This window comes from Accipiter gentilis, chromosome 26, assembly GCF_929443795.1.
Source record: "Accipiter gentilis chromosome 26, bAccGen1.1, whole genome shotgun sequence".
In the NCBI taxonomy this organism is placed as follows: Eukaryota; Metazoa; Chordata; class Aves; order Accipitriformes; family Accipitridae; genus Astur; species Astur gentilis.
Window position 1 is genome coordinate 16941977 of NC_064905.1, and position 20431 is coordinate 16962407.

Consider the following 20431-nt stretch of genomic DNA (forward strand, 5'->3'; position numbering starts at 1 on the left):
ATATGTATAATAAAAATCTATATGTAATAAAAATATACATAATAAAAAATCCATATATATATATCTATCTGTTTAAGAAACCCTGTATTTAGGGTTAAGAAGATCACTGGTAGAAAAATACTGAAAGGGTTGATCATTAGAGGATTTGGGGAGGAATTTGAACTCATTTTCACTGGAGTTAAAAAAAGCATTCTGCAGATCGCAGCTGACTGTGTTAATCTATTGTAAATATTGAACCTCTGGAAATTATGGGTGGAGATTTTTCGTTTGCTTTAGTAATAACCTAAACACTGATCCCTGATAAGTCCTGTACCAGAGGACTTGCTGTCTGCTTGACATCCACCCTGCTATTTATCAGACAAAATAAAAGATTTTTCCTTGCAGCATAGTCTGTTGGCATTTCTTTATCGAAAAGGTGAGACTGACCCTTAAAGTTAGTGCACAATAAATGCCCTTGTAGGTGAGCATCCACGTTCTCCTCCGGATACACTTTTCCAAATGGAGGTTCAAGCTGATGTCCCAGTTCTCTGCCCACCTTCCCCGCTACAGATAACTGGCTCAGAAGGGATTTTGCTGGCTTGGTTGGCTGTAGTCAGTCCCAGAAGCTCTCCGGTTGCTTCATAGCTATCACTTCTAGTCTTGCCTGCACTAGGACGTCTGGCAGTTATAAACAGCAAGAAATTACTGGTTTGGTGATGTCAATGACTTAAAGTCCTATTTGGCTGCCTTGGCCCAGGCAATACCCTTATAGCATTGGATTGTATCAGCAAATGATGAGCAGTCATACGGGTTATTGCTAATTCTCTTTCTGTGGCACGTGGCTTAGTGAAAGATCTTTTAAATAGATTGTGAGACACCAGTGCTCCTCTTGAGGAGGTTGAGCTCACTTAAATCCCTTTCTTCTATAATCTGCTTTTATTTTTAATTTCTAGTGCTGTTATTCCTGCTGCCAAAAGCTTAGTTGTCACAGAGATAGCAGAGCTCTTTTGGCCACTCAAAGGGCAAGGCAAATTATTCTTTGGTATTTGCAGAACTATAGCAACGGCCAAAAATTTAAGAGGCCTATTCAGGAAGAGAAGACCAAGACAGTGAGTAAAGTGCACAAGCTGTTACATGTAATCACTGAAACTGTGCGGGGCATAGCGTCCGTTTGGGATCTCTGCAGGTGCTAGACAAAAGGACTAAATTGTGATGTAAAACCGAGATGACCAGCACTAATATCAGGGCTTTCAAATGCCAAAGACCATGGTCCTGTGTGCCGTGTTCAACTCTGCTTTGCCACACCGGACCCCAGATAAAAGCCTACTCGGGTCAATTTTGCAGAGGTAGGGCATGTACGCCGTCCTGCAGACAGAAGCCTCTATAGCCAGGAGGCGTTGAGCGCTGACTTGGGCACTGAGAATTTTCTTAATGGAAGTGACTACCATCAAGACGTGCAAAGTTATTAGGCAGCATCCCAGTCCTGTGTGGTGTGGAGCAGATAGATGGATGCTGGAAAATGGCTTTCCTTAAGTGTGATGCAACAGGCAGCGAGTTCCACGTCCCAGTACTGCCAGTCTTGCTTATTGCTGTCACAGGCACAAATCAAAAAAAGTATGTCTATATGGTTTGCGGACAATGTAGTGAAAGCGTGATGGCTTGTGAGGGATTTGTATCACTATGAAAGCAAGTTTTCCTTAAAACAATCATGGAATGCACCTTGCTGGAAGAGAGCAGTGGAATTATGTAAGGAAACTGGAAGCGGCGAAACGCTTCTTGTGTAAGGGCTACAAGAAATCCTCAAATTAGAGCAGGCGCTCTCTGCCTTTTTCCCCAGCACAGCTCCAGGGTACCAGTAGTACAGTTCTAACCAGGAGCTCAACAACTGCCCAGTCTCACTCGATGAATCCTCTTCTTGTCAGAGCACTTACAGACACCATCCATTCTGCCTTTGGATTTTGGGAGGCAGATAGTCTGCAAAGTAACATCCCTTCAATTGCTGTTTCAGCCTCCCAGTGGTTAAAAGGGAGGGTGTGCAGACAAGTTTGGTATTTAGCACTGTTTCTGGTCCTTCTATTCTTTTAGACAATTGCATCATGCAACCATTTCACACCCTAAAAATAAACCCATCTGGTTTTAAAGCAATTCCTTTGTCCCAGTGTGGGGTTGGTCACCGCTCCCTGACTGCTGAGAGGCAGTTTCTCGCCTTTTGCAAAAGCTCCCTGTTCTTGATGAACTCATCAGCTGCTTCTCAAAGACCTCTGGGAAGAGCAAGATTTTCTACCTTAGAGCCTCTGTCTGTCTGTCTGTCCCACCTTCCCACAACACAGCCCCTAGCTGCCTGCCTCTGTGGGCCAGCACCCCCCGTAGCTGGAGAGGCTGAAGTTGCTCAGAAGGTCCTGGAAGAAGACCGATGCCAGGATGGGTGCCTGGTCCCAGTGGCACCTCTGGGACTCCTCCTGGCCCAGCTTTGCAAGCCAGGAGCAAGGACAGAAAGGGAAAAGCTCAGAAGAAGCCTCCACTTCTGGTACCTTCAATGGTGCCCCCCCAGCTTGAGAGCTGGGGGTAGGAGTTACCTGCCCTTGCTGGTGGACAGCAGAGCTGGGTCAGCCTTCATGCAGCATCTGGGCTCCACGTGAGGCCGGAGGAGTTGCGCTCCCGTGGCACCTCTCCCCAGGGACCGTCCCCAGCCCTGCTCTCCCCGCGGCTGCCACCACTGTCGAGTATGCCCAGGTCAGCGCGACCTCGGCCAGGCTCCGACACGCAAAGGCTACAAGAACTAACAGCCAGTAACCAGAAACCCGTTTGCTCGCGTCTTGCTCCCGTGACCCGTGGCTGCCGCCGGCTCCGTGGTCCTGGGCCAGCAGGAGACGTGGAGGCCGGCTCTGTTTAACTTCTCCTTCGGAGACGGGAGAAGGGACAGAGCCCGTTCTGTTCCTCTGGGCTCAGCTGTTTACGTGACCGGGGCAGCCTCTTCACGCTGCTTATGCTGCACTTGCAGCCTCGCAGCTGCAGCGCAGTGTGCGTGCCCCTCGCTGGCAGCATCCCACCCGGTACCCGGGCTCCGTTCCCTGCCCGGCTGCCCCGTCCCCGCGGCCACGTCGCTCAGGGCATCTTCTGGGGGCACGAGAGTGAAAGACCTCCAAGAACAACAGTCCAAACAACGACCCACTCTCAACTGCAGCATCTGCCTTTGGTTCCTTCCAAAAATGTATTTCAAAAGCTTTTAACACCACTGACATCAGAGGAGCTTTACAGAAACATCTGTCTGTCTCCTAACGCATCCAGCTGTCCCCAGCACCTTCTGCCCTTGCACGAGCTCCTCTGCCAGCCTCGTCCCTTGTCCCATGCCGATGGCTGGAGACCCCGTGGTGTCACCCTCCGTGTTTGTCCAGCTCAGCTGCAGCCTGGGGCAATGGATGGGGTGACACGGGGCAGGACCCTCGGCAGGACACGGGTGCCATCGGGCGCAGTCCCAGCACCAAGCAAGGAGAGCAGAGCAGCTCCGGTGAGTGCGACTGGGACAGACGGAGCCCAGAGATGGCCACGCCAGCCCGTCGCAATGAGTGACATCCGAGGAAGCCAAGCTCAGGTTCAAGGCATACGACTGGACGCAGGTGGCCGTGGCAAAATACAAGTGGAAGGGTTTGATGTTAAATGCAGCTCCCGATGGAAACCAAGGAGCCCCCACAGAAGTTTTTTGCAGGTCACACATCTTCCCAGGAGTGTGGTTCCCGCTTACAGAGCTGGCCTTGAGCGCGGGAAGCCCAGCCTGGATCTCTGTCCACATCACATCCGACCTACTGCAGATCTCCCCCCGGACCACCTCCTTTGTCTCCCTGAAACTCCTCCTTTCCCCTAACCCTGCGTGGGAGAGGACTTTGGTGTGAAAAGTCACTGTAACGGCAGGGGGACCACTGCCCTCCTGACTGCCCCATCCCTGCAGATATGACCCTACAACAGCAACACCTCCCCAGTTCTGGCAAATTCCCCCCACTCTTTCCCCGTGCCTGGCAAGCCAAGGGTCTCTCCTTCACAAGAGACCTATCAGGAATGCCAATCTCCCCCGCTAGAAAACGTCTCCTTAGAGCTGCCCTCGCTCAGCCCCTCGCCGATGACCTGCCCAGCTCTATCTCACAACCAGGTAGGGCTGGCCGGCATCCAGCTTTCTGGTCCAAACAAGCTAGAAAAGCTAAATAGCTCTATTTCTTCACCCCTATAATTTAGGGAAAGGGAAGCTGCACTCCATGACCGCTCTTCAGCCTTTGATGTATTTTGATGTGCCCTGTAGCCTTGCAATTTTTTTCCCCACATCATTATAGGGTAATACTAAATGTGTGTTAACATAAGAGCTGCCAAAGATGTTTGAAAGGCTTGTTTGTCCCTCCACAAAGGGAAATCCTCCCCCTCCCTGCCATATGCACTTATGGCTCCAGAGAGTCATTCTTTGAGCTAGCCAGAAGCGCAGTAGCCTTTTTCGTGGTGGTGTTTTTTTGTTTATTTGCTATTTCTGACATTCTGCTGAAAAGGCAGTAGGAAAATTGGCAAAACACATGGAAAGGAGTTTCCCATGTGACAATAACACAAGACAAAGCAGGACAAGAGAGGGATTTAATTTGCCTCTTTCAATATTTTTAACAGATGTTGACTGTAAAAGAAGGGGTATTATTCATTTGCATGTATCAGTGCCTTTTGATGATGGGTCAAGGGGACAATTTTGGCATTGCTTTTATACTCATGTGCTGTCTAGTTAGATTTAATATGCATACCGACGAAGCTCACCAAGCTCCTTTAGAAGAAAGCTTTAAAAAGAATTCTCCAAATTATCCCTGAGTATCATATACTAAATCATATACTCATTTATGTAGTTTCCCAAAGCTTCAGCTTTCCATCTTGCTTTTTCAGAAAATGACTTTGAATGTTTTCCCCATCTTATCTTTAAAGTGAAGCCCTTCACCTTTACTGAGATGAGAAGCACTGTCAATAGCAGCGCTTGGCCGTGATCCTGCTCCACCCAGTGGCATTCAAGCAGAGGGTTAAGCAGCCTAAAGAAGATTGGTTCGGCCCTTAGAAATTTTGCTGTAACTAATCATTTGAGAACATTTACGTGACCTCTTTGACATGCGACAGATATGGAAATCTCAGGAATATCCATCCGAAATCTGTCTAGATGAACAGTCTAACGTACATCTCCAATATATACTGTTTGTACTCCAAGGGGTTCTTTGCATAATGCCAGCCTGGATGTTGCTGGCAAAACCAACCACCTGCTATTTTACTGTCTGAAAGAAGGAGCTTCTGTCTAGACGCACATTTTAGGAAGACAAGGTAATTCTCTTCGTGCAAAGTTTTTATGGTTATTGCAAAATGCAGAACCCTGGACATATTTCAAAATGCTCAGGAGATCTGAGCCAGCTTGAGCCTTGCTGGGAGCCCCGCTGGGAACTGCAGAGCAGAAATTGTCTGCAGCCATCCCCACTTCCTAGGAACAGCCACATGTGGCCAACTGCATCTTTGTAAGGGATGAAATCATGAACTGGCCTTTTCCCGCCCTGTTTTTAGCCCGTCCTTCCTCTTACAGCTGCAAAATCCAAGAATTCCAGGAAAATCTCAACACATGTTGGTCTGAGTTAAGAGAAGGCTCCGCAGGGATGGGACGTCAGGAAGGCGTCACCGACCCCTCCAGGAGGGAGCTATTAGTTGAACAGACCGAGGTGCTCGGCGCTGAGCTCTCTTTCATTCTCTTGAACTAGAAAACCTCTTTTCTCTGCGGGGCTTTTAATTCTTCTCAGTGAAACCCCCTCTCTTTTTTTCCTCTGTGACTGTAGTTAGAAAGACACTAACTGTTCTCGCAAGGAGTTCCACGATCAGGGGTTTGGATGTGCTCAGTGCCTGCAAAAGAATTCGAAGGGAAAGGAAGCACAAGCGCCAACTAGATTAGAAAATACTTCCATATTTTCACAATACGATTGGAAGGACGAAGTGCCTCTCTGCTTCACGGCTGAAGGGTAAGTTGCTCAGCTGCAAAATGTTCCCTCTTCCAGTAACAGAAAGCTCTTGGCCCGTTGTACTCTCATGAAATACATTTCTAGGGGGATGGTATTGCACGTAATGGTGCTGGACTCAGTGCTGCTGGCTTCTTCTTGCCCCACTGCTCCTGGGGAATAATAGGTACCGCAAACTCTGCAGATGCTTAAAAATCCTCCAAGCCTTTCGCGTTGCTTATTTTTCTTCCCAAGATTTTTTTTTAGCCCTGATTGGTGTTGCTATCTGGCTCACAGTGCAGCCCTACAGTGGTAATTAGGAGGCAGAAAGCATTAATGGCTGCAGGAAGAGGTGGCAGAAGCAACCGTGGGCACAGAGAAATATCTCTAGCGATCACTCAGTGGGAGGTGCCAGGAGTTTGGACTGTGCCACGTCCAGCCATCCCGTGACGCAGGAGCACGTTCTCACGGTGTAACCTGGAGAGCAATGGAGTGGGCAACAGCGTTTCGTTAGCAAATCCATCCCGAGGTGAGCCTGGGACCGCAGAACTTGTCTTTGCTTAGGAGGAAATTAGGCCATGTCAGCCTCGGAGGGTGAGGTTTTGCAATATATGCTTATTCCAGTGTCATTGCAGGCAGATGATGAAAGCGGTGATGCCTTGTCCCCGCGTCCCCACCCCGGCTGCCCCTCGTGCCCCTCTCCCCCAGCGGAGCCCAGGGATGTGGTGGCCGTGCGGCCGGCTGTAAGCAGGTCTCCCTTTGCTTGCGGACCGGAGAGTTTTCTATCGGATCAACGGCGTGATCCGACTCACCGCGCGGTTGTGTAGTCGTTAGGTTGGATGCAAATGGCAGGAAGGTGGCGGAGGCTGGGGCAGCGATGGGGACCACGTCTGCTGGCCGGATCCTGCCGTGCCATCCCCTGCACAGGGGTGCCGGTGGCCACCGTGGTCTGCAGGATGCTGAGGCTGTCCACTGGTGACTGTCCCATCATCAAAGGGCATTTGGTGCCGGGAGGAGGGTACTTGTGTCTGCTCCTTGCAACACCAAGTAAGAATGGAAAATAAGGCAAGTTCTGATGGTGGCAAACGGGGACAAGAAGAACGTTGTGCTGTTGTCCCAAAACGGGGTTCTTCACCCGGTGGGCGAAGAGCCGGTAACACCCAGAGCCGAGAGATTTGTTTCTCTCGTGCCTGCGCAGAGATGGGTGCCGGGTGGCGACCCCACAAAGCCAGCACCCCTCGCTTAACACGCGGACAACATTTATACCACCCAAACAACAGCGATCGGGACTTTCACAGCTTCGCTCCATCGCCCTTTGCTCCTTTTGGTTCTCGCCAGCCTCGGCTCCGCTTAAAACCACAGCATCCTCCTTTTTACTGCACATGTGCCCTGAGGAAGGGGCTGCTGGTGGTAGGGGGCTTTCCCTGTCCGAGGGCAGGGTTTGTACCACGTTAATTAGGGTAGTTCGCTCAAAATTCAAGTAGCTCTTTGACTTTATCAGCAGTAGAGTTCCCCTTGTGCTTATCTTGGTATTCCCTTGTTCAACTGATTTACAGTGTAATTTTGTTCTTTCGCTCAGGGTCACGCCTCGTTAACTCTTTGCAGAGGTTAAGTAACATCCTTTGTTTTATTTCTAGCATATCTCCAACAAATGCCCCCTTTGAGACTTAGATAAATAATTCATATTTCAAATAAGTCTCACTTGGGTCTTTTCATTCGAAAATTGCCATCCTTGGGAAGCTTCAGGATTTTCCAGAACTGCTCGTTGGTTCCTTCCCATTGTCATATGTGTTGTTGGAATTTCATTCTATCCTTTATAGGGAGGCTTTCAGGTTTGAGGAATTTATCTCCCTCTGTTGTGAGCATGTATACCCTGGGTGACTGCATTAGAGCTATTTGCTTCATCATGAGACAAACCTTAAAGTATAATATGATTATAAGCAGTAAACATAAACATGTTAGTGATAATAAAATCACAACGGGATGTAGCGTGAGATTAAGAATGCCTGTTGCTTTGGGTGACCACCCGAGGAGGGCTTCCCACCATCTATGTTCTCTATCTTTCTTCACCTGCTCCAAAACATAATGTATTTCTTCTGTGTCATGGTGAACAGTGATTCAAGTCATTTGTCCATCATCTTGGGCACATTTCAGCAACGGGCATAGATCATTATGTTGTAAAAGTTTTTTTACCAGCATGAGATTCATCCCAATGGGAGCAGGCAATAGATCTTTAACTAAAGTATAATTGGACTCTAATAGCTGGTAAGACGTAACAGGAGCTGAATCATTGAAATCACATCCTATAATGTTAGTAAAGTTACAAACACAAATATTCGAATCATTATTTGTCCCAACAGCGATATTATCTACGACTATAAAATTACAAAGTGTTCTTATACATACAAATCCCTTCCCAATATATGTAAGTACAGGTCTAGGGATCTCTTCCAAACGTCTTGAGCTTTGATGGTATTCCTTTTGCAAATACATCCCTGTTGTTCCCGTACCACACGTGCATCAACATCAACAGTCTGCCACCTCTTACTCTTTTGTTGCGTCCATACTCTATGCTCTGATGGACAGAGTACAGTTGCATTGTGATTTTACTTTGAAAGCATCAGTGTTACTATGAACCAATATTATAACTATAGATAGTTCATTAGCCCGTAGAGTTTTTAGAAAGTCTTGGCTTTAGTGTTCCCATTGGTACAGACGTCCACTGTTCCGCTGGGGGAACTCCCTTCGCTCTCATATAGTGGATCCAGGAGCTGATCCCTTCTACTTTTACTGCAGTGTATGTGGTCAAGAGCATGAGGTAAGGTTCTTTCCACTTTTCTTTTAGTGGTTCAACCTTCCAGGTCTGGATGTAAACCAGATCTCCAGGCTTGAAGTTATGTACCGGAGAGTCCAAAGGAAGTGGAGCCTGCTGGCTGAGATACCTGTGTAAAGAGGATAATACCCGTGAGAGAGATAACAAATAATCTTTCAAAATTCCTTCACCTTTAACGTGTATCTGATCAGTCTGGCTACCCACCTCATTGACGGGATACGGTTTTCCATATAATATTTCAAAGGGGCTTATCCCTTCCCTCACCAGTGGAGTAATCCTAATTCTCATCAGGCCAATTGGTAGGCTATCTACCCATTTAAGCTGGGTTTCTTGACATAATTTAGAAATTTGTCTTTTAAGGGTCTGATTCATGCTTTCTACCTTCCCACTAGACTGTGGTCTCCAAGGGGTGTGCAGATCCCACTTCGTCCAGAAGAATTTAGATACCCCTTGGACTATGTCTGAAATAAAGTGAGGTCCTTTGTCCAAGGACACACGCTCAGAAACTCTGAACCTGGGGATTATTTCTTTCTATAAAATCCTAATTACTTCCCTAGCTCTATTGCTGCAACAAGAGAAAGCCTCAGGCCATCCAGAAAAAGTATCCACTAAAATAAGTAGATACTTATATTGTCTGCATTTTGGAAATTCAGAGAAATCTATTTGCCAATATTCCTCGGGCGTTATTCCCCTTCTTACTTCACCCATCAGAGGTTTCTTCTGAATTTTAGGGTTGTTTGCACAGCAAATTTGACATTTCTTTACTATTATATCTGCATATGTCTGCATTTTTGGCTCTATAGCCTATCTCTTGATACTGCTCATCATTGCATCTGATCCCATATGTGTTTGTTCATGCAACTTTTTAAGGAAGGTCTCCATCATTTTAGATGTGGTTAATGCTTGTTGATTTGGAGTTACCCAACATCCTTCTTCACTTTTTGTGCACTTCAACTTTTCTACCAACTGTTTTTCTTTTTCTGAATATTATGGAGGTTTCATATCAGGTTTCCTGTCGGGTATGAGGGCTCCTATTATCGGTTCATATAAAGCAGCTCTTTCGGCAGCCTGGTCAGCCAACCTGTTACCTTGGGTTATTTCCCCTTGTCCCTTTTGATGGGCTCTGCAGTGGATTACTGCCACCTCCTTTGGTTCTACTACAGCCTGAAGCAAATTTAAAATCTCTTGTCCATATTTTATACTGCTCCCCTTGGAATTTAATAGCCCACATTCCTTCCAAATAGCTCCATGAGCGTGTACAACTCCAAAGGCGTAGCCGGAGTCCGTATATGTATTGATGCTTCAATCTTTTCCAATTTCAAGTGCCCTTGTAAGAGCAACCATTTCAGCTTTCTGTGCTGAGGTATTTGGGGATAAGAATTTGGCCTCTATTTCTTCCCATAAGGTAACCGCTGCATATGCAGCTTTTCTTTCTCCATTCTGTATAAAGCTGCTGCCATCTGTAAATAGTTCCAAATCCACATTTTTCAATGGCTCATCTCTCAGATCTGGCCTGCCGGCATAGACCTGTTTGATAGTTGCCAAACAGTCACGTTGTAAAAGTTCTTGTTTTGCCACCAGCAACAAGATGGCAGGGTTTAGAGTTGATGCTACACTTAGAGTGACATCTCCTTGATCTAGTAGCACGGCTTGGTGTTTGGCCAGTGGGTTTGGAGAAATCCAATGGTATCTTTTTTGGTTTAAAATAGCCACCACTGCATGTGGGACTAGTACTGTTATTGGTTGTCCCAAGGGGAGCTCCCAGGCTTCCTGGAATAGGCTACAGCTCGGAGACAAGCTGGCCATCCTTTACTCACTTCATCCAATTGTTTCGAAAAATAGGCTACTGGCGTTTTCCAGCTTCCAAGCGTCTGAGTCATTACCCCAGAGGCCACTTGCTGTCTTTCATGTACATATGACTGAAAAGGTTTTGTCAGATAAGGGGGACGACCAAGGCAGGGGCTTCCATCAGTTTTCTTTTAATTTCATCAAAACTACTCCAAGGACGCTCTGGAGTCTATTCTAACAACTCCCCCGGGCCCTTTGCGGCTGCTTGTAAGGGTTGGGCTGCAAGTCCAAAATCGGGGATCCATATTCGGCAGAATCCAGCCATCCCCAGAAACCCCCTTAACTGTTTTTTTTTGTTGTTTTGGTACTGCTATTTGTCATATAGCCTCCTTTGATTCTTCCCCCAGTGCTCATTGTCCTTTTGATATATTAAACCCAAGGTATTGGACTTCCTTCCTCACAATTTGTGCTTTTTCTTCAAGACCTGGTATCCAGCCGGACCAAGGAAGTTTGGCAGGCTTACCATCCTTTCTGTACAAACTTCTTCAGCATCAGCTCCAGTTAAGATATTGTCCACATACTGTAAAAGAGTAACACTATCACTGTGGGTTCACCATTGTTCTAATTCTTTAGCCAATACTTTACCAAACAAAGCAGGACTATTTTTTAAATCCCTGGAGAAGAACAGTCCAACACAGTTGTCCTTTCCTTCCAGGAGTCAGATTCTCCCATTCAAAAGTGAAGAGTGTTTGACTCTGTTCTTTTAAGTCCAGCACTGTAAAATAGGTGTTGTTCTCTGGTACAGATGTTAATCAGGGTACAAGGGTTAGACACCGTAGGATGTGTGTCTCTGGTTATTCGATTTATAGCCCTCAAATTCTGCACCAATCGGTATTCCTGGGACCAAGGCTTTCCCGCTGGTAAGATTGGTGTATTTTATTCAGATTGACATTCCCTGAGCAGTCCATATTGCATAAAGATATTTATCAGGGGTTCGAGGCCTCTGTGATCTCCCAGTCTAATAGGATATTGGTGCACCTTTACCCATTTTGGCCCCTCCTTTAGTTTTATCTTAATTGGACTTATGTATTTTGCTTTACCTGGTTTCTTAGAAGCCCATACCAGGGGAATTGCCACATTTAGCACAGTGTTTGGAATATTTTCTTTGGATTCTCCCTTTGTCTCATCTGTCACCAAGCAGATCTGGGCTCTCCAGGCTGTTTCAGGCAGGATATGGAGCTGTACAGCATTCTCACAAAAGGTTACTTGTGCCTTTAGTTTGCATAGCATATCTCATCCCAACAGAGGTACAGGCATTCTGGCACACATAGAAACTCATGAATTAATTTAGTTCCCCCAGTTGTGCATTCCATTAGTTGTAAAAATGGCCTTAAGGTTCTTTTCCCATCACCCCAACAATAGGTATAGTTATTTAGAGGTCCTTTACAACTGGTGACTACTGAATGAGTGGATCCACTGTCAATTAAAAAATCTATAGTCTCATTCTCCAGCTTAACTGGAACCAGGGGATCAACTTTAATGTTTTCCCCCCATCTCCTTCATTCATTATCTGAATGTTCTAACATCATAAGATTAGCATTTTCTGCATGACCTTGTTCTTCTGGCCCCTTTCAGTCTGGGCATTCATTCTTCCAGTGCCCTTCCTGTTTACAGACCACACACTGATTTGGTCCTAAAGGGGTTCGGTTTGGTGGACCTCTTCCCTGCATTACTCCTCCGTGTCGTCCTCTTCCTCTACCTTTCCCTCTGACATCATTTCCATTTATTGCTGCTGCCGGCAAAGATGCTTGCAAATTCATTCTGTTCTGGTTTTCTTTTCTTTCTCTCTCACCTCAATTGTTACACACTTTATATGCTATTTCTATCAACTGCGAGACTGACATTCCCCCAGCTCCATCAACTTTCTGCAACTTTCTATTATCACTGCCTATGCAACAACCGCTTTCCTTTTTCTCAGAAGCTGTATACATCACTAGGTCAGTAGTTAGCTTACATTTTTCCTTTCTGTACAAAGTCGTAAAGGCATCAACATAAGGTACTTCATCCCATTTCCCCATCCGACGGCAAAAGAACATCAATTGTCATACAGTATTATAGTTTACCGATCCAGTTTCTGGCTGGACTTCATTGTCATCCGGTTTATAATTCGGCCACCATTGATTACACTATCTTTTTATTTTATCTTCAGTTATTGGATCTTGCCCAAACTTGTCCAATTTTTCAAAACACACCCCAAAGGGCTACAGGGAGGAATTGTGGATTGGCCTGATCCCATTTTCGCCAAATATCTAGATTATTAATTATTTGCCAGCTCTCACCGCCCGGTCAGTAATTCCCTTGTGCGTACTCAGCTCTAACCCCGCTGGTCAATTAAGGCACCCTTTGACGACCATGTACGTGCGACTTTCCGTGGAAGCAATTAAATTAGATTAAATTAAATACTCACTAATCCAGAAATTCGCCCCCTTTCACCCTTTTACAAATACCTCTGGTGGGAGTTGCACCTCTGAGTCGCTCGTCACCCCAACTTTGGAGCGAACCCGGAGAAGACCCCGATCAATAGGTGGGTGCGCGCTGGGCCTCGCTCCGGTCCGGTCCGCTGTTGGGGATGGCAAGATGATGCAGGCAAGGTCTTATGGCCATCCCACCTGGGGTGCCAAAATGTTGTCCCAAAACGGGGTTCTTCACCCGGTGGGCGAAGAGCCGGTAACACCCAGAGCCGAGAGATTTGTTTCTCTCGTGCCTGCGCAGAGATGGGTGCCGGGTGGCGACCCCACAAAGCCAGCACCCCTCGCTTAACACGCGGACAACATTTATACCACCCAAACAACAGCGATCGGGACTTTCACAGCTTCGCTCCATCGCCCTTTGCTCCTTTTGGTTCTCGCCAGCCTCGGCTCCGCTTAAAACCACAGCATCCTCCTTTTTACTGCACATGTGCCCTGAGGAAGGGGCTGCTGGTGGTAGGGGGCTTTCCCTGTCCGAGGGCAGGGTTTGTACCACGTTAATTAGGGTAGTTCGCTCAAAATTCAAGTAGCTCTTTGACTTTATCAGCAGTAGAGTTCCCCTTGTGCTTATCTTGGTATTCCCTTGTTCAACTGATTTACAGTGTAATTTTGTTCTTTCGCTCAGGGTCACGCCTCGTTAACTCTTTGCAGAGGTTAAGTAACATCCTTTGTTTTATTTCTCGCGCATCTCCAGCAGTGCCCTTCAGGAGGTAAAGACAGCTTGAAAAATTATGCTTATGGGGGAGGGAGGAGGAGGGGAGAGACATCTGTGCTTGTTTATTCATTCATGTTTCTACTAGCCTTTATTATATTTCGACTAGGCTAGATGATACTAGAAGTATTTTGCATCTAATGATGATCTGGGGAGTGGGAGTGCTCTATGGCTGCCTTTACAGCTCCTCCTGGCTCAGGTTTCCTTACACATATTTTACACTTGAGGCAGGTTACGCTGCACTGTCATCTGACGGAGGTGTAAACTGGTATCTTTTTTGTTCAGTTGCTTTGCTTTGTATTTTCTTTGCTAGTGGGCTGTAATCAGACAGGAGCAGAAGGAAATGAAACATCATTAAGGACGGGGAGACCTCTGCCCTTTTTGAGCTTTACACAGGAAAGTCTTCATTTCTTTGACAGCTAAATGGGAGAAAACGAAACACAGTGTTCCTCGTATTTCTAAACAGTCGCTGGAATGAAAAAAGATCAATTCTGAGATGAAGGAATTATTCTTAAAGCTGGTGCTTGACAAACAGTGGTGCCTGTGTTTGATATTTGGAGAAATACTAGGCTGGGACATTGTTATAGCCTCTTCGGGTGCCTTTATCCCTCCCTTACAGAGAGGCAGAAAACCGGAACCAGTTTATTGCTTCTTCCGAAGTCTATCAAGGACATTAGGCATACAATGTAATTTCTGTAAACCGCTTTAATCCGATTTTATTTTCCATAATAGTGACATTTAACGATCACTTTGTCTTAACCCGTCCCTGGTCCGAAGGGAAAATTCTTCGAATGCAGGGAGAGGAAGGAAGCAAAGCCAGCGGGTTCAGCAGCTCGCAGCCATGCCAGCTTTGGGCTCTTAGACAGGAATTAGCCGAGTGGGTCTACCCTGACACGCGAAAACGTAATTTTCCTTTTTGCTATATCCTGATGACTTCTGTAGGTTTTTACCCACACAGAACTCTCTCTGGTGTTTACAATGAGAGTTAATTTGGCTGAGGATTGATCAGAAGCCTTAAATGCCCAGCTCCCAGCCTTTCCAGTACGAAGGCAGGCTCTGAAACCCTCCTGGTGTCTGACAGTCATTCCGCAGGTCCCATCCCCTTATAAAGTATCACTGTGCAAGACAGATCTGTACCTTTTATACTTTATCGCATCCCGTCTTGCCGTTGCAGTGTTTTTTTTGACTTGGGGGCTTTATTCGATGCTGTCTCAGTGTCATGGCCAGAAGTCGTGCTCTGTGCCCAACGCGTGCTTTCCAGAGCCTGTGCACGCAGTGATACGCGCCATGAAACGCTGCCTGTCCTGATGCTCAAGAGGTGCACAACAGCCCAAGCGGGGCTGTGGTTCCTCATGCAACATCAGCAAGAGGGACGTGCCTTGGCCTTGGTTAGGAGTGGTTTTAAAACAGATGCCCCAGGGGGAGTGGATTGCTGGGCTGTCGAGTTTTGTCTCCCCATTCAGCTCCCAGTTCCCCGCTCTTACCTCTCACATGTTCACTCTCTGCTGGGTTTTCCCACTTCCTCATAACTCATTCCTGGAAAAGGGAGGGTGGGAACGGAAAGACGCCATTAGACCTCTCTCCGATGATTTATATTTCCATGGTGCATATAGTTACAGGCAAGCCAGACTCCTCCTGGGTTTAAGCACCACATACAAATTTTCCCTGTTCAATTAGAGCAAACCTATGCTGCCAGCTACCACCACCGACTGACACATCGGCAAGGACTAAACCTGGCCAGAGGAGCTTTGATCAAGAAATCAGATTTTCTAGGGTCTGGAAGAGTCAATATGTTGGATCAGATTCACCTGCTGGCTGCCGTCACAGTCCTGGGAGTCCTGGAGCAAGGTAGGGACCATCGGATACACATGTCCAAATACTTGCTGGGTCAGTCTACTGTACCTCCAGGGATTTCATTTCACTTCAGATTTCCTTTCTGCTGTTGCACTGGTGCTTCCCTGCTTGTCAGACAGCAGACTGATATCTTGTCTGGGTTTTGAAAAGTATTCAACAAAACGAGTGCCTGGGAAGCCCTTCCTCTGAACTGACCTACCTCCTCAGTTCAGAAATTTCTTGGTAGATGTTCTCCTCTGCAAACATGTAGAATTCTTTCTCTGAAAAATGTATTTACAGTAGTTCCTTAAGTTCATGTAGACATTAGCATACAAAGAGCACTGCTGTGCAGAAAGGTGGGAGAACAGGCTGTGGTGGGTCACACAGAACATCTCCCAGCCGTGGTTCCACATTGCATGACAATTTAATTCAGAGTCTGGGTGGCTTATCTGTGGCATCAGTTCCCTCCCTACTCAGCTATCAGGATTTAGAAGGGCAAAAAAGGAAAGATTGAAAAAACCTTAAAATTGGCAGTAACAAAGTGCATCTGAACTGTGTAACAATTTCTGGAGATAATAGATCATCTGTTAATTACGCAAGAGAGAAAGCAGATATCTGCTGGTGGTACGTGACTGCATACTCCTCCCTTCACCATTGCACTGGGTCATTCCTTTTCCTTGTCTGAAACTTAATCTGGGATCTTCATCCAGCTTTCCCTGCTATGCAGGAGTGTAAGGTTAGGAGGAGACCACAGACCTTTTGCCCTCACCTCTGGCAGTCTCCAGCAGAGGACTGACCACTGCTCCTTTTCTCTCTTTTGCTGCAGCCTACTTCTTGCTCCAGGTGATCTATGCCAGGAGGGTGTTTGGCATTTCTCCTCCAAAGATCTCAGGCCCACCCGAATTTGAAAGGATCTTTCGAGCACAGTAAGAAACTCCTCTGACAAGACGCTTTCCCCGATCTCACCTCTAAAGGCACTGCCCCTCCCCTGCTTTGCCATTTATTTCTGGGGACTGTAATTCCGCAGTTCCTCACCTCCCTCGGGGGTAAATTAATGGGCTTAAGAGTCAGCATCCAGACTGTTGGCTCACCAGTCCTAGACACACCAGCCGCTGCTGACAGAAACCACACAGAAATCTCTGCTGTAGAGTGTAGGGCTGCTAAAGACAAAGTTGTGGGTGCCTGAGCCTTAGGCTGGTTTTAGCCAAGAGGTGTCAAAGCCTCGGGCAGCTTCAGCCCTGCTCTGAACCCTGCTCACTGGGAAGGACAAGATCCCAGAGAGATCTCAGCTGAGGCTGGTACGAGGATAGTGACAATCCAGCATCTCTGCTGTGACTTCTGTGCTAGGGCTGCGGTGGGGAGGGAAGCAGAGAGGGAGAAGCTTCCACTTTTGCTGTAGCTGAGCACTGAAAAAAAGCAACTGGGAAGCAGGAGCAGGATGCCCTCAGCCATCCCCTTCTCTGCTCCTTTGCCAGCCTAGACTCAGCCTCATCCAGCATCTCTTTGTCCTACTACTTTGTCTTTGGGGGGAAAAGGGCACGGTGTACAAAGAATCCAAACAGCTAAGTGCTCCCTCCCACTCCTGCACGAAGCCCAAGCTGTCCTGGCCTTATCTGCTTAAGATGCACTTCATCCTCAATATGTCTGCAGCCTGCTGGGGCAGACCTTCCTTGCAGCTTTGAGGGTTTCTACAGCAGGGTTTGGGCTGTAGCACTCGGGAAGGGGCAGTCGGGGTGGTCCACAGAGCCTTTCTGTGCATGGTCTGATCTGGGCATCTTTTACTTAATTTCTTGTGCCCTGGAGACCCCGTTCCTTCCACTGTTTAATTCCTGTGAATAAAGGTGGGATGGAACTGCAGGGAAAGGTGCAAGCCTTGGATGCTTTTTATGGTGATATCAGCTCTAAAAAGCAACAGCTTCCAGCCCCTGGAAACTGCTAGGGGAAGCAAAAAAGGAAGATCTTCCTTTCCCTTGTTTATGACCTTCCTCTTTCCTGCCAGGGTGAACTCCTCTGAGTACTTTCCCATTTTCCTGGCGCTTCTGTGGCAGGCTGGACTCTTCTTCCATCAAGGTGAGAGTAGCCCGTTACCTGGTTTGTCACCAGATCTGTTCCCCTGAGTGCTTGCTCCGTCCTCAGGTCCTGCTCACCTTCTGAACAATAAAACAGGCAATAATTCTGTCCCTGACGGGAGGGTAGAACCAGAGGACACAAAGCCTCTATTCCTTCACTTTGGGCTACCTGCTTGGCTCAAAGTTTTGGAGAGGGTCACTGTCATCTCTCTCAACTGCAGGTCTGGCTGCAGCCTTGGGTCTGCTCTATCTCTACGCCCGCTACTGCTACTTTATGGGATACAGGGCATCGTCCTCCAAAAGGTAAACACCTCTGCCAGCCTGGAGTACATGATAACACCTGGGGGGTTGCATTTGAGAACATAATGTGCTTTGGGGGAGCTCAGGACTCCCTCTGACTGCTTCAGGGTCCCTGCATGACGGAGCCTTGCCGAGCTCTCCCCGGGGCGTAACGTGGGCAGGGGTACGGGGCTGGGGCCAGAGACACAGGTACGGGGCAAGGCTGGAGCTGCCCCGAGCTCTTGCGGGTGCGTGTGTGGTCCCTCGAGGTGGGAGCAGGGCACAGGGCCCGTGTAGGGGACAGGGGACAGCCAGGGGCTGCCTTTCCACCACCCTTCTCCAAGGAGGAAGGGATTGTTCCCGGGCGAGAGCAGCAATGCTCGGTCTTAGCAGGGTCCCTCTCCTCCACCAGGCTCGCCCCAATATACTTTAGCACTGGAGTTCTCTGGATTCTCATTGCAGCATCAGCCCTGGGCATCTTGCATTTCTTCCTCTCTCACTACGTGGGGCTGAACATCCTCCGGCTTCTCACAGCGTGACCTGCTCCTCTGTCCCTCACCGGTGTCCTTGCCTTTGAGTCCTGCTCCCTCCTGCCCATGGTAACAGACTGGCTGTACCTAATACAGCTAAGCAACAAATCCACCCTCACCTGAGTTTTTAACACCTCCCTCCCCGCTGCCCAGCACCGGCATGAACTGCTGAGCTCTTCAGGAGGTATTTTTCCCCCACAGCACTCTTTGTGCCAAGCGCTCCATACCTGGCAGCTCCATCATGCCTGATGCAGAAACAGCAATGCTTCAAAACAAGGAGAATTTTAGGAAAACTGGACACATAAAAGCAAATTCATCTCATCATGAGCTTCCCAGTGAATTGCCATGTGTTCCCCTTCCTCCAGCAGCTCTGCCTTCAGCCCAGGCACCAAACATGGGTTCATGGCAGTTTTCCAAGGCCCACGCCTAAGAAAGGCATTTGAAACCAGATGTGGGCTGGGGCATAACAAGAGTCAAGGGGTAAACAGGAGTTGCCATCAACATGTTGTGTGAAAGTCTATTAGTGCCCTTGTAATGGTTATCAGCCATTGCCCTCGGTCAATATTGTAAATCAGACTGTGCAAACTCATAACCACTACTGCATGTATAACTTTGAATACTGCTGAGCGACAACGTGCACAAATAAAAAGGCACTGAGCTTGCTGTGCTGGGTGTCTCCTTGTGGGTCTGCAACTGGCAGAGAACAAAACCACGGGTGTTTGAACACGAGGTGGCTGCCTCGGTTTCCCTGCCATGCAGCGTAACACAGCCTGCAACCCTACGTCCCATGGGAGGAGAGCTCTGAGTAGGGAGAATCTGATTTTCAGAGGTGCCGAGCTCCCAGATTGGGGGCTAAGCTGCTCCACACCAAACAGTGGTCCCTGCTGGGTGGTTTGCCCCGTGCTCGGGTCCCCATCCAGGTTTGGATGGGAGCCCAGCGTTCACAGCATTGATGCTTTTGGCCACTGGTCCGCTCATGTCAGTGACACAGCTCAGAAAACACCAGCAGCGCTCCGTGCCATTGTCACAGGGGGATTTCACATCAAACCTGGAGAGCGAAAATAACTGCATTAACATGCTGCCAGCCTAACCACACTTTAAAGCCTGCTTGTCCACCCCTCCTTTCCCCAGGAGTAGGCATATCTAGATTGTAAGAATAAAAGGCAGATTTTTTCGGAAGAAGTGATTAATTTTTCACATTGTTTCATTTCCTTCCCTGCATTTTAAATGGGCTTATCCCGCAAAGTCCCCAGTCTGTTTCCCGTTTGGGCTCTCCTGCCTGGGAGTCATGCTGCTGCATTGAAGACGGCAAACACTGCAGAGAAAGCCTTAAATCCAAACAAAAATAACTGTACAGCACTTGCTTCTGCAAAGTTTTCAGTGCAGCAGGGCTCCATAATCACACAAACCCCCGGGTGTCACAGCAAGGTAAACAACAACAAAATAACTTCTTTTCTAGCAGCTTTGCTAAAACACTTTGGAAAAGGCTGAGCATCATTTAACACCAGATGTGCCTTAGCAAGGCCAGGGAGGAACAGACATGCCACCTGCCCCCAGTGAGATTTTACTTAGCCTTTACATTAACATGTCCCACCATCTCCTGAAGTTAATTCTCTGTCCCCACCTTTTTACCTGCATTTTACCAGTCACCTCCCAGAGGGTTAATACAGAAGGACCAGCCCCAGCTGCCAGTGCAGGTCCTGGCTCCGTCTCAAAGCCCTGCTGTCTTGGGTTAGTCCAAGTGGGTGCTCACTGGTTCTGCAGACACAACCTCTATCTTTCACCCTGCAACCACTTTTCTAACCCTATTGTATCAGCCTGGAGGCACTACCACCACCTCAGCCCTGCTTATCTCCGCTCTCTGTGTGTGACAGGGCTGCAGAATGACTCAGAGGA

At 47.7% G+C, this 20431-nt stretch overlaps 1 protein-coding gene and 1 long non-coding RNA gene across 2 annotated transcripts; one reads left to right on the forward strand and one right to left on the reverse strand.

The window, feature by feature from the left end:
* Nucleotides 1–4576: 4576 nt before the first annotated feature.
* Nucleotides 4577–16488, reverse strand: LOC126050998 (uncharacterized). Its single transcript, XR_007509696.1, has 3 exons — nucleotides 15633–16488; nucleotides 13092–15360; nucleotides 4577–8905 (listed from the first exon to the last, which is right to left on the reverse strand). It is a non-coding gene; the product is annotated as an uncharacterized LOC126050998 (long non-coding RNA).
* On the forward strand, nucleotides 15357–20122 carry LOC126050997 (leukotriene C4 synthase-like). Its single transcript, XM_049829606.1, has 5 exons — nucleotides 15357–15672; nucleotides 16484–16583; nucleotides 17657–17727; nucleotides 17948–18029; nucleotides 18418–20122. Exons 1-5 carry the CDS (start codon nucleotides 15615–15617, stop codon nucleotides 18542–18544), a joined length of 438 nt encoding a protein of 145 aa, XP_049685563.1. The 5' UTR covers nucleotides 15357–15614; the 3' UTR covers nucleotides 18545–20122.
* Nucleotides 20123–20431: the final 309 nt, after the last annotated feature.

What these genes read in the sequence shown, in the direction of transcription:
- LOC126050997 (XM_049829606.1), top strand. Translation starts at nt 15,615, where the DNA reads ATGTTGGATCAGATTCACCTGCTGGCTGCCGTCACAGTCCTGGGAGTC. An exon ending in CCTGGGAGTCCTGGAGCAAG is followed by an intron (nt 15,673 to 16,483) that starts GTAGGGACCATC and finishes CTTTTGCTGCAG; the next exon opens with CCTACTTCTTGCTCCAGGTG. An exon ending in TGGACTCTTCTTCCATCAAG is followed by an intron (nt 17,728 to 17,947) that starts GTGAGAGTAGCC and finishes TCTCAACTGCAG; the next exon opens with GTCTGGCTGCAGCCTTGGGT.